This window comes from Rhododendron vialii, chromosome 13a (assembly GCF_030253575.1).
Source record: "Rhododendron vialii isolate Sample 1 chromosome 13a, ASM3025357v1".
NCBI classification, from domain to species: domain Eukaryota; kingdom Viridiplantae; phylum Streptophyta; class Magnoliopsida; order Ericales; family Ericaceae; genus Rhododendron; species Rhododendron vialii.
In genome coordinates this window covers 22,729,666-22,743,086 of record NC_080569.1, presented here as the reverse complement: position 1 = coordinate 22,743,086, position 13,421 = coordinate 22,729,666, and the positions used below count along the sequence as shown (strand labels likewise).

The 13,421-nt window shown below is 38.6% G+C and overlaps 1 protein-coding gene across 2 annotated transcripts; it reads right to left on the bottom strand.

Moving 5' to 3' along the window:
- Positions 1-3,059: 3,059 nt before the first annotated feature.
- On the bottom strand, positions 3,060-9,158 carry LOC131313436 (uncharacterized). Of its 2 annotated transcripts, none has more exons than XM_058341743.1 (2): positions 8,624-9,158; positions 3,060-4,079 (listed from the first exon to the last, which is right to left on the bottom strand). In XM_058341743.1, the coding sequence occupies exons 1-2, from the start codon at positions 9,156-9,158 to the stop codon at positions 4,012-4,014; spliced, it is 603 nt and encodes a 200-aa protein (XP_058197726.1). In that variant the 3' UTR covers positions 3,060-4,011. The 2 variants fall into 2 exon arrangements, with proteins under 2 accessions (XP_058197726.1, XP_058197725.1); XM_058341742.1 differs by having other exon boundaries at positions 8,624-8,762.
- Between the last annotated feature and the right edge of the window lie 4,263 nt (positions 9,159-13,421).

Below are 13,421 nucleotides of genomic sequence, written 5' to 3'. Positions count from 1 at the left end.
CAATTACAAACAATGATCGATAGAGCATGTTTGGATGCTTTTTTCGTTTTCTCATTTTCCAATCCATGTTCAGATATATATATATATATATATATATATAGAGAGAGAGAGAGAGAGAGAGAGAGAGAGAGAGAGAGAGAGAGAGAGAGGCCGAGATTAATCCAAAAGTTAGCCCAAAAGAGCTTCTTCAGTACTTGTGATTTTCTTATTCTCATTTTTTTTGGGGTTGCCCTTCTTAATTAATTATATTTGGTTAATTACATGCATGGATGTCTTGTAAACGTTTGGTTTCTGATGTAGGGGTAATTAGTGGTTTTTTTGTATGATGTACTGTTTTTTTGTATGATGTACTATGGTTAGTACTTATCTGAGATTATGCAAAAATTTGATCTCCACCTTCAATGATTTTATTAGTTTTTTTTTTTAATCTCCATCACGAAAACGAAATAATCTGTAATAACATTATCTTAAGGTAGTACTTTTGACTCCCTACTTAACAATAAAAGAAGAAGAAGAAGATATTGGAGACTTTCAAATACGGGAAAATATTTGTGAAGCGGAAGGACCAAAAGATGTTTTAATTAACAACTAGTGCTTGTCCGTGCCTACGGCACTACCCATCCTAATTGAAATTGGAATTACCCTTTGAATCTTGATAGCGTCTCAACTTGATGGTATTTTTATAATATATTTGTAAGAGTGTGGATACTTTCTTACGAGAGTTGGAGAGCACACATCGACCATTGAATCAAATCAATTTCAACCTTTGGATAAACTTGTCTTGTGTGGAGGCCCACACCCTTGTGTTTTATGTGTGGAGGCCCACACCCTTGTGTTTTATTATATAGATATCTAAGAACCTGGAGTGATTAAACTAAATTAAGGGCAACTCTCCTTTCATTTTGCTCTCTCTCTCTCTCTCTCTCTCTCTCTCTCTCTCTCTCTCTCTCTCTCTCTCTCTCTCTCTCTCTCTCTCTATATATATATATATATATATAGAAAGAGAGGAATTTTCAAGTGAGGGATCCCTCATTTTATTAAGATGAGGGACTTTCATTTCCCGATCAAATTTTGAAAATCCGAACCGTTCAATGTGTGCAGAACGTAATTTTAAGGGTCCCCGCGAGAAATCAGGAAAAAAAATGACCGGGAAGGGCGTCATCCGAGCAGTTTTTTTTGAACCGTTCAATGAAAACTGCTCGGATGAAGCCCTTCCCGGTCATTTTTTTTGCTGATTTCTCACGGGGACCCTTAAAATTACGTTCTGATCACTTTGAGCGGCTCGGATCATCGAAATTCAATCGGGAAGGGGAGTCCCTCATTTTAATAAAATGAGGGATCCCTCACCGGAACCTAACTCTATATATATATATATATATATATATGCGGTTCCGGGGACACCTAAAAAAATACCTCATAGTTCCCGACCAAATTTTGATGATCCGAGCCGCTCAATGTGATCAGAACGTGATTTTAAGGATACCCGCGAGAAATTAGCAAAAAAAATACCGGGAAGTGCTTGATCCGAACAGTTTTTTATTGAACGGTTCAAATAAAAACTGCTCAAATCAAGTCTTTTCCGGTCATTTTTTTTGCTAATTTTCCGCGGGCACCTTTAAAATCACATGCTGCACACATTGAACGGTTCAGATCATAAAAATTTGACCGGGAACTATGAGATTGAGATTTGAGATGTTTTTTTAGGTGTCCCTTGAACCGTCCCGATATATCTATATATATGCATTTATGCATCAATCATAAGTATTTTATGTTTTTTCTTATCTGTAATAGCACACACTGAATCGCAAATTAATGTTTACGAACGTTTTACTGGAACACAATAAAACAACAAAATAAAAGCTGTTACATTTCAGACCAGCACTATACGATCACTTCCAAGTTCCAAACTCCAAGCAAAGTTATTACAGAGAGATGACGAATCGGGACGGATACGCCCTGCAGGTTTTCAGGAAAAAAGAGGACCTTGCTAAAAAAGGAATAATATGACTGGGATAAAACCAAAAAAAAAAAAACCCTTCAAACAACATCACTTGATTTCATCAGCATAAAGCAATTGAATGTTTATGTCACTCACTCATTCTTATTTTCGCATAATAAAAACAGTAGAGCACTAATTATCAGCAACTTCTGGGTCCTGGAATTCAGCACAAATAGAAAAGTTTACTTTCCATATTACTAGAGGTTCCTGGTTCCAAATTTCTCAGAAAGGTAGAAACCCCTAACAAGAAAAAAAAAAAAAAAAAAAAAAGAGCTGGGATAAAATCATACAACCGAAGCTCCCTTCGGACCATATCAACCTGATTTCAGGTTAGGGAGTAGTAGAAGGTTCATTTTGTATCATCCTAATTTTCCAATAGAAGCATTAGAACAGAGATATCAGTAGCCACTGGATACGGGAATTCAGCGCAAGTAGAAAAAAAAGTTTTCCCTTTGAGATTTCAAGAGCTTCCCCTATTTCGATTTTCACAGCTTACCTTTGAAAAAAGTATTTCTCATTCTCCCTAGAAGTTTTGATATTGGCGTCAGCCACCTCATGTCCTTTGTCACATCTAGCAACAGCCAAAAATAAGTCGAATAAATTTACTACGAACTCTCCAAGTTTTTACAGACTTTTGTTTTCTCAAAAGAATCACCCATTTTGTCTAAAATGCCGGGCAATGTTATACGAACTAAGATCAGCGGTATAGCCCAACTACTGTCGATGAACTATAAATAAGCAGAAATGCATTGGGAGCGAGTTTCTGTATAGAGAAGGCTTTGATGATGACGACGACGACGACAATATTGGGCATAAATCTCTACTTACGAGACAGTGGAAATCCATTTCTACCCAATTGAAGAAATAGAAATTTGGCATATACCCACCAGAAGGTATTCAATCAAGACATAAGTAAACTCTACAGCGTGTGGGTGGCCCCTTCATGCATTTTCAACAAATTTACTACTTTTTTTTTTTGCTCGGCATCAAATTTACTACTTATCAAAGATAGATAGATAAACTCTACAGCAATCACCCATAGACTGACAACAGCAATATAAAAGCAAGGTTTCAATACATTACGGCAAAGCAGGGTTGAACTCAGTTGAAGAGACTTTGATTCAATCCCTCTAGGTTTCGAGATCATGTATTCACTCCAAACAAAAATCCATTGCTATATGACGGAAGATTGTTACAAGTTCCATGATTCCTCGACGGTGATCGAAAAGGGTTTGGTGTCAAAAGTTGAGTAACATGCAGTCCAGCACTCTGAGGCACTTGTTCAGCATTACGACAAGAAATTTCCGACGGATCAGTGAAAAATGCCGAAACACCCATGGCCTTGATCAGGTGCAAGCCACCAACCCAACTCTCATAGTTCTCCAATCTACAATTTAGTCCGACAACTACATGGGGAGAAGAACGGTAAGTTGCTTCCTCCTGATAAAGGCCCCTCACAAGATACACCCTCACTCGGCTACTTATCCCCGAAGTTGTCCCAGACAAATTCATCGGAACTCCAGGCCCCACCATTACTATCTGTATATTGCCTGTGCCCTTAAGTACATAACCAATTCCCCTACTGTCCCAAGATAGTGAAGAACCACCTCTTTGCCATTGAGTAAGCGGTTCTTTGTAGTTTGTACTGATACTCAGTGAGGTTAGTATGTAATAAAGTGTCAATGAGTGGGAGAAAATGTTAGAAACGGGACTTGACACTGGAAGTGAGCGAAGAATATAGTACTCCAACCACCCACAGAGAAGGATGGGACTTAAAAGCCCAACTGTTAAAGGTGAATCAGCTGGATACTCATCATCATCAAACCCACCCCAAGAATCCCAAAGTCCACCTTTAGCAGGAAGCAGACCAAAAGGGCAATGGGAAAAACAACTGCACTTCCGGCGCCACATTCCCTTTTGAAGGATACCTAACGATTCAAGCCACTTACGAAGCAGGTCGGCTGAATAAGGGAAGATGAAGATCTTCACTTACAACTCTTCTTCTCTTTCCATCATCCCCTTGTAAAGCCCGCACAATGTTTTATGCGTTTCCTTCCAGTGTTGCTTCTGGCAAAGGGCACTGCAGTAACTCACCGCACGACAATGGTCGCAAGTGAGAGATTGTTCTCCGTGGACTTCTCTCTCACACATAATCGAGGGTTAAAAATCTCACAATACAACAACAATGAGAGAGAGAGAGAGAGAGAGAGAGAGAGAGAGAGAGAGAGCTAAAAATGTGTTTAATGCATACATTGAACCTTCTACAATGTGCTTAATGCATCTAGATGTATGTTATTGCAAAAACTAGATTCATGCTGACCCTTGAACTACCATACTACCATGGATGACCCGTGGTCTACCAATCCTTTTATGAACCATGCTGCTCTTGATGAGAATATCTGCAATTACCAAAATACCCTCATCTAGCAATTTATTGTTTTTGTTGTTATTGCTGTTGTTGTTGTGCTCATCAATAATGTAGGCAAAGGAGATATAAATAGGAATAGCTAAGTAATAGCTCACCAGACTAACAAAAGAATAAGGGGCGATCCCATAGAAGTGTTGAAACAAACCCTTATTACCAGCGCCTTTACATGAAAACACAATGACTACCCATGCACCATAGATAACTTTAGGAACCAAACTTCAGCACTTTTGAAATTACTGTATCCTCTGCCAAAAAGGCTTGGAGAATATTTAAAGGAGACAAAATGAAAGCAACTGATAAAATCCAAGTTGGAGAACAAGTAGAGGGAAGGCAAAACAGTGAAATTATGTTGGTGACGAAATATTGAAATTCACTAATGTACAGCAAATAAAATATCTGACCCTCAACTCATAACAGAATCAAGAGACACCAGTATAAGAAACCATAAAAGAATCCATTAACAGCTAACATATCTGACACTGAATTCTCTATAAAAGGAAGTATTTTATGTTACACTTGTCCCACATCGCTCATCTAAGCCATCCAAACTTGGTTAATAAATTCTAGAGGCTATTCCATCTATTGCCAATTGGTTTTTGGTTGGAACCCTCCAAGAAATCTAACATGGTATCAGAGCTAGGTCTTGGGTCGCCTCACCTCTCGTAGGAAAGTCTCTGTCATCTCTGTCGCCCGAGTCAGTCAGTCAGCTCCTGGTCTGTCACCTCCACGTGCATCCGGGTTGCACGTGAAGGGGAGTGTTAGACTTGTCCCACATCGCTCATCTAAGCCATCCAAGCTTGGTTAATAAATTCTAGAGGCTACTCCACCTATTGCCAATTGGTTTTAGGTTAGAACCCTCCAAGAAATCTAACATTTTATTCTTCCAACGTGGCATGAGTCATGACTAATCTCATCCCTTATGTTAGCCCACCAGGCATTTTTCTATCTTTCGGTAAGAACACATCCTTAAAATACACACCAAATATAAAGCTTGAAGCAGAAATTTAGATCCTCGTCAAAGAAAGTGCCCTTTTAAAGGTGCATGGCCTTAATACTAACCTACTCTTTCACCGTGAAAGACCTAAAAGCAGGAACCGAAGCTTTGGAAATGTCACAACAACCGAATTAGCAAGCTGCAATCCAGTAGATACAGAGTAGCAAGCAAGCAAAACATGGTTTATCCCAACTGGACACTCCTTAACTGCCTGCAAACCTCCATTGTTTACCCACTATAGGCATCAATTTACACAGTGAACAAGTATATTGAGGTGAGGATTACTAAACCCCCTTCCACCCCCAATACCACTCCCCTCCCCCTTACTCTTTTCTTCCAAACCCAGACCCTGACCGGAATCTGGAAAAGAATTGAGGGGTGGCAATTGGAAAAAGAGAAACAATTAAGGAAATGTACAGAGACATCCACATATGCAGGGACGGATCCATGATTCCTACTTTGGGGGTGCAAACTCTAATTCCGTGATTTATCTAACAAGTTATACGTAAAATATGAGGGTTTTGTTGAACTTTGGAGGCACGATCGCCTCCTTATGCCCCCCTTTGATTGATCCCTATACATAAACATTATCACTGTCAAGGCAAACAAGATTGGGCAGGAGCACTGAGCTTAAGGCTACATGAACACAGCAACAGAAAATGACCATGGCACATGCATATACTGATAATGCAAGGCCACGTTATAACTTCCCAATCATGGCAATTATCAAGCTGCAATCCAGCTGTTCTATGGATCAAAATGATGGCTAAGCCTTTAATATACCCTTTTCCTTGTCTATGCACAAACCATGCTAATTGCCAACCCAAACAAAGGATTAGGTACAAACGAACAAAAGCTACTATACTGCTAGTTTTCCTCTTTAACTACGCTAAACACATTTTCACCTGCTCAAATTAGCTGACTCATGGTATTGTTTACTGCACTTGCACAGTTGCATACATAATATCCCAACAACAAGATTCTACATTTAGATGCAACCAACAGCAAAAATTTCTATACTTGCTGAGACAACAAAGAGAAGACTCAATAAATAGATACTTCAGACGTAAAGCTTAGGACAAACACAATTCATCACTTGGAATGACTTATTTCATTCATAGACAAATAAGACTAAGCCCAGTGTAACACATGTACTCGGTACAGTTGAGTTTTCTTCAACAAAACAAGCAAACCATAGGATTCTATATAGTTGGTATTTTTGGCAACCAAATAAAGTGTACCAAACAATCCTAGACAACTTCAAGGTGTCTAAATTTAAAAAAAAAAGTATTGCAACTCAACGAATTTAGAATTCTACTTTTGAAATCACTTTTAGATTTGAATCCATCTCCGCCATTTTATCCAAATCCATATGAATATATCAGAACCAATCCATTTGTTTGCAGTATGGTTCATTGACCAAAATACATCTCCCTTTCTTTCTCACTAAATTGTGGTAATTGACCAAGACATTTAGTTAAACATCCATCAGTTCAAAGAGATTTTTGTGTATCTTCAAATTCTCTTAGGGTATCCCTCATAAACATGAATCCAATACAAATATGCAGGAAGCAATGCAACATGCCACCTTAAATACTTCCGAAAAATCGGCGAGCAGATGGGATTTGGATTTGTTTCTCTTCATGAGTGTAAAAAGAGGAAAGCTAATAAAGCCTTGTGGTTAGAGAAGGGGGAAAAATGGAATTCCATATCCATGACAAAAATCATCTTTGAATTTATCCCAAGTATTTAATACTATTCGCTTACACGCTTACAGCAATAAAAAGTCAGAAGGAAAGTTCTAACTGGCGCTTGGCGGTAGTCGGGCGAAGACCCACCTCCAAGAGCCAAGCCGCCTAGGCGGCACCAAGCAATTCAGCGATTTTTTATTTTTTATTTTTGAACAAACCATTATCCAATAAACTATATTCCATGTATCCATAATGCAAGTTCAAACTTCAAAGTACAAACCCAAATGAAATTAAGTAGTAGCAACTAGCAAATAAGTTGAATAAGACAATAAGTAGAAATAACCATAATGCAAAGTTTAATGTTCAAACTTCAAATTACAAACCCAAATGAAATTAAGTAGTAGCAACTAGCAAATAAGTTGAATAAGACAATAAGTAGAAATAAACGAGATCCGAGATCCCTAATGCCAAGTTCAAAGTTCATCTCCTTCCTCTAACTCTTCTCCTCTATACCATTCCAAAACTTGATCTCCATTAGTTTAATACTATACATTTTAGGCTGCCAAAGGCCTCCAAAGACGCCGCCAAGACTGCCAAGGCCTAGGCGGCCGCCAAACACTGCCAAATCTCCCTGGGCGCCAAATCAAACGCCAAGGGGTATTGGCGTGGCGGCAGGGCACCTCCAAGCGCCTAGGCGGCCGCCATTTAGAACACTAATGGCATGAGAAAGAACCTCATAAGCTTATTATTGATATCACAAGTTAAAATGACTGCCAAATGCCATGACTACGAGCTTCTCTAGTATATACAAGAACTGTTGCACTCAGTAATACAAAAAGAAAAAAAGAAAGGAATATAGTTCTTTGAGTATGAACACGACCAGATTCATTAGTGCTTCTGTCGCTAGTGAAGCACCAAAGAACTGGTCGTTTTTCAAACTAAAAGAACTGGTTGTGTTCACACTCAAAGAACGACATTTCTGTAGCAACAGAAGCACCAATGAATCTGGTCGTGTTCATACTCAAAGAACTACATTTCTTTTTTTCTTCTTCTATTACTGAGAGCAACAGTTCTGTTGTATATGCTACAGAAGATCGTATTGAGTCATGGCATTTGGCAGTCATTTTAACATGTGGTATTAGTCATTTTAGACGTTTTCCTTTTCAACGGTCGGTTTAGCTTGTTTGGCATAACTTCTGCTTCTTTTGATGTTGTACACACTTTCAAAGGTGGAAAGACATTATTATAACTTGACAATTGTGGCAACGAGATTTGACATTGACATGCCATAGACACTAGAGACATGTGGCTATTCTAGTCCCCAAAGGGGTTGCTAATAACAAGATTTAATGGTCTGATATCTTCCTCATAACTGTATATGTGAAGTTTGGACTTGTCCTTTCCAACTAGGGAAGTAGACAAGAATGGGTTTCCAATTACAAATTCATCAAACTTTTTAAAGAGGAGATCATATGAATAAATAGGAAGGGTGGCCTTGAGGGTTGACTTACTGTTGTACACCACTTCTTCCTCCAATTGTTCTTGTTGTTGTTCGTCTTCTTGTTCTATAGAAGTACCAGTCATTAACATCAAACCTGTTGGGAGGTTCCCAAGCAAGCAACATCCACGGTCCGCAAAAGCATATGGGATGCGGAGGGTGCGCTCAGACCATTCTTCAGACCATTTTTCTTCATCGTCACACTTACGACAAAGTACCCACATGTGTAATTTCCAATCCATTACCCCGGTTACTAGAGCCACAACGCCTCTAAATTCATGTAATGAACCCCCTAGTTCTGGAAACCCTGGTGGCAGTTCAATCAGTTGGAATTCCTCATCTTCAAAACAGAAACGAACCAAGAAGCATCCGCTGGATGCCACCAATGGCGAGCGCCATGAATGTAAACAGAGTTGTCGTTGTTCCCACCTATTATGTGGATGGGTGGAGCTCTGTCGAGTTTCCTCCACGAGGCCTCGTCCTCCTGACCACCCAGGGTAAGGATCTCGCACTGTGAGATACAAAAGAGGGCACCTTGAATCGAGCATACCCTAAGCACCTTGAATCTCTCGATATAATAATCGTAACCAAGGTAATACTTGTAGTAGATTGCTGCACCATTTTCAGAGGAGGGGGAAGGAGAAGGAAGCTCCATAATTTCACCGGTGGAGATGCTGCATAACCACGCCCGATTAGCTGTGTAGAGACAAATGAGATGGCCGCTCTCGGCGGCGACCTCGGTTACTCCGTCGTGTGCCCGGTTGGAAAGCGTGAATTGGTGGTGGAGCAAATCAAATACATCCCTGTAGTAGGGACCGAGGGGTTTGACAAGAGGCGGTGCTAGTGATACAGCGGGGCGGGAGGGGGTTGCGAGGAAGAACCCTAACCCTTAGTGTTCTTCGTCGGGAGCCACGATCAATAGGCCGGTGCGGCTGTGGGGCCGGGAACGAACTCTGTGGGCCTTGCAAAAGCCAAGGTCGATGATGGTGGAGAGCCAGAGCCTGGACACGCACTTGAGCCGCATCAGAGACTTGGCCGGAAGCCTTGTCAGAACTTCCGCAGCCACCAATTCGTGGGGGAGCACTGGTGCTGAAAACATTCCACCTTCACCGTCACCGCTGCTGTTGTAGTTGCTGCTGCCGCCGTCGGATGCCCTTATTTTTCGATTCTTCTTCTTCTCCGTCGCCATTGCTACTTTTCCTATTCATAGCTAGGCCACCTGTGGGTATAAATAGCCTAGCCACCAGATCCCGATCTAATCCAATGCATCAAAGGAAAGGGATTGGCAAAGAATGATGGATTTGAATCGGGTTTGGATTGGGGGAAGCTCCTAACTGTTAAACTAGTGCTTTTAAGAGGCCACCTATTGTGTTTGTCTACAGGGATAGATGGAAGTTTTTAACTTTGGGTGGGTGAATATTAAAAAAATATTGTAGTACTAATAAATACAAAAAAATAAATAAATAGGCGTTCTATTTTGGAAACTTAAATAGGAGTTCTGCCCTACATATATAGATACTTTTTTTTTTTTATCCGCTACATATATAGATACTTAGGTATTCATCCTATTGTATTTGAAAACTTATCTTATTATCCTCATATTTAAATAATACCTATTTCACCCTTTATTATAGTTTTATGACCATTTTTTAACTGAAAATTAGAATTGGCCCATGATCTCGGTCCACTCTTTTAGGTGGGAATCTCAAGAATAACTCACCCCTTTTGGTCCAAAGATGGAAAGATGGCAACATCCTCCACCATTGTCGTTCAGCAACAGTGGCAGGCTAAGGTGGTGGATGAGATCGATTCTTAAGGGGGCTGGCACTTGGGGTTTTTTCTAGATATAAACCTTGGGTGGCTTACATTTTTTTCCCCTGATAAGTGGTTGTCGTACGTTGAGTTGATGAACGATGAAGTTTCACTCTACCGGTTCATGTCCTTCATGGGTTTTTTTCAGATCTGAATCCATTTGTCAATTTATCATGTTTTGTTTGAAAAATGTTTCACCTTACTAGTAATTGGTCCATGTCCTCGTGTGCACGTTGTTCATTTCACTCATCTTTTGTAGTATTTGTATTTGTGTTGTCGTGTCGTATAAATATGTGACCCATTTTATCATGCTTTAAACTTATTTGTCATGTTTGTTAAAAATTTGTTTTGTGTACAATATTTTTAGCTTCAAATTTCATGGTAAATTGTTGAAATTTTTCATGATAAGTATAGTTGATTTGATTTGAATACATAGTTTGACTCTAATTTTGTGGCAAAATGTGTCATAATAAAACATGGTGAATTTGCAGAAAACTATCATGAAATGGTTGTCGTAATTTGGTCCTCAATTTTCATGGTATAAAATTGTGCATAAAATATCTCGTGATAATCATGATCGATTTGAACACATATGTTTCATTGTACAAATCGATTGTAGAAACATGAATTATTTTCGAAATTAACAATATTTGAAAATTTGGAGAGGTAGAGAAAATTGCAATTATGGTCGATTTTCAATGCGTGATTTTCATGATTTATTTTACAAATCTAATTTAAATTTGGTTTTGAAATTTTTGGGGAGATAAGATTAGGAAAGAGAAAGATTGGAAAAGAAGAAGATTTGAAAGATAGGAGAGTGAAATTGAGATAAATTAGGAAAGATTTGAAGAGAGAAATATTTAGAAAATTAGGAGAGAGAAAGGGTGGTTTGGAATTTATTTGAATTTGACGATGCCAACTTAATGATTCAAACTTATTAGGACGGTGATATAAATAAGTATTCCAAACAGGATGGCTATTTTATTTCTTCTTCTATTTTGGAGCCCTTAAGTGCGCATTAATGTTGTCATCACTATTTATGTTTCCATCCTTAAAATGCATTGTTGCCCTATTATACCCATAATTATATATAAATAACATAGATTATTTTCCTTAATTATTAAGGTCATTTCCAATCTCTCTCTCTCTCTCTCTCTCTCTCTCTCTCTCTCTCTCTCTCTCTTTCTCTCTCTCTCTCTCTCTCTCTCTCTCTTTGATGCAGGGCAGAACTATGAATCAAAGAACTAACGTGCAACATGGACAATCACAAACGGGATAGATATAGAGAAACTCTCTCAAGACTCTTTGTCATTCAATAATTAATCAAAACTGACCAGCCCTAAGGCTAACAACTCCTTAAATACGAAAACAAATCCTAACCCTACTAGGAAAAGGAAAAAACACTATAAATACGAAAACAAACCCTAACCCTACTAGGAAAAGGAAAAAACACTAATTTCGGAAAGTTCTGAAATTATTACGTATTTTGAAAATATAAGAAAAAATAAAACTTCTCCAACAAGAACAAACGTTATTGGACTTTCCTAAAACGGCAAAATTGACCATTGGGAGCCCTAAACGGCCGAAACAGGTTAAAAAACATGCGGCACATGGCCGAAGGCGATGTGTCCTGACCATTGGGCCGTTCCGGATCGAATCCAAGTGGGCCCAAAACCAAAAGCCTCGGTCACTTATTTACGAAAAGACCGACTAGTAGGCTTGAGGTGGAACTCCTCCTCTATGCGCACCGCATCACACACACACACACACACACACACTCTCTCTCTCTTTCTCTCTCTCTCTCTCTCTCTCTAAATTACTGAGATTAGGAGTTCCCTTTCTTAACGAATTTTGTTCTTATTATCTCATCCATCATCGTAATTTAGGCTACGTTCTTTTAAACTTATCTTAAAATAATTTAGTTTGTCATTATTTAAATTTTTCTCACATTTGTTGATTTTGCGCCAAACTTTTGTGGATTATTGATTCGTTTTGAAGAGAGAAATCGGAAAAGTAAATTTTTTTTATTTTTACCCAAGTATTTTGAAAAATAACCACTTTTTAGCAGAAAAAGTAAAATAAATCGACTTATTTTCAACGGGCATTCACTAGTGCATAATAATTCGCGACATATTAATTTGTCTTCTTTTTTCTTTATTTTCTTGGCAACCAATAGAGTTTTAATGCAGAATGTTCTCCTGCTACCGAACTTGTGTTCCGAACTCATAATAAGTACTTACTGAAATCTAAGAAAGAATGCAATTTCAAGCTCAAAAATAATAAACTTATTGAAATCTAAAAATATGTAATATGGATCTTGTTTGAAATATTTGAATTTTTGAACGATGCCAAAAAAAAAAATCAAAAAAATTATTTTTCATTTACGTTATTTTTAAATTTAAAAATGTAAAGTAAGAAGTTACTGTATTTTTTAAGAAAATGTTGTGCAAGTAGCCTTTAGATGCTAAACAAGCAAACCGTTATAACTGATTGCAGGGAAGTGGGTCCCGCCGCCTAGAACCGTTGGTGCTGAGCTGGCAAGATCCTTTTTCTCCTTCCAATTCCAAAAGTGAACTATTTAAAACTTGTACTACTACTACTACTACTATTCAAGAACTCAAGTAACGAAATTCCTCTTCATTCTCTGGAAAGTTGTCGTGGTATCAGAGGAGATTTAGGGCGTGATTCTCGATCTGGTTCATCTTCGTCTTCAATCTTTACAATCATGAACCTCTGCATCTGTTCTTCAATGGCGTCTGCATCAACAGAGTACTTGCCTCAATCTCTTTCCTTTCTTATTATTGCCATTTTTCAGTCCTTTTATCACCATCAAATTAGAGTCCTCGGATTATTTTGCATGAATGCTTTAAGAGTCAATTCTTTGTTTGAATTTGAGAGTAATTCTGCAATTCCACCAACTGAAGTTCTTAATGCTTCCAAACAAGATCCTAACCCTACGTTTATCAAATGGGATTCATGCCACGGTGTGGCCGGTGCCC

Bases quoted from the DNA above. Each gene is read 5' to 3' on its own strand.
- LOC131313436 (XM_058341742.1), bottom strand. From the start codon at position 3,910: ATGTGGCGCCGGAAGTGCAGTTGTTTTTCCCATTGCCCTTTTGGTCTG.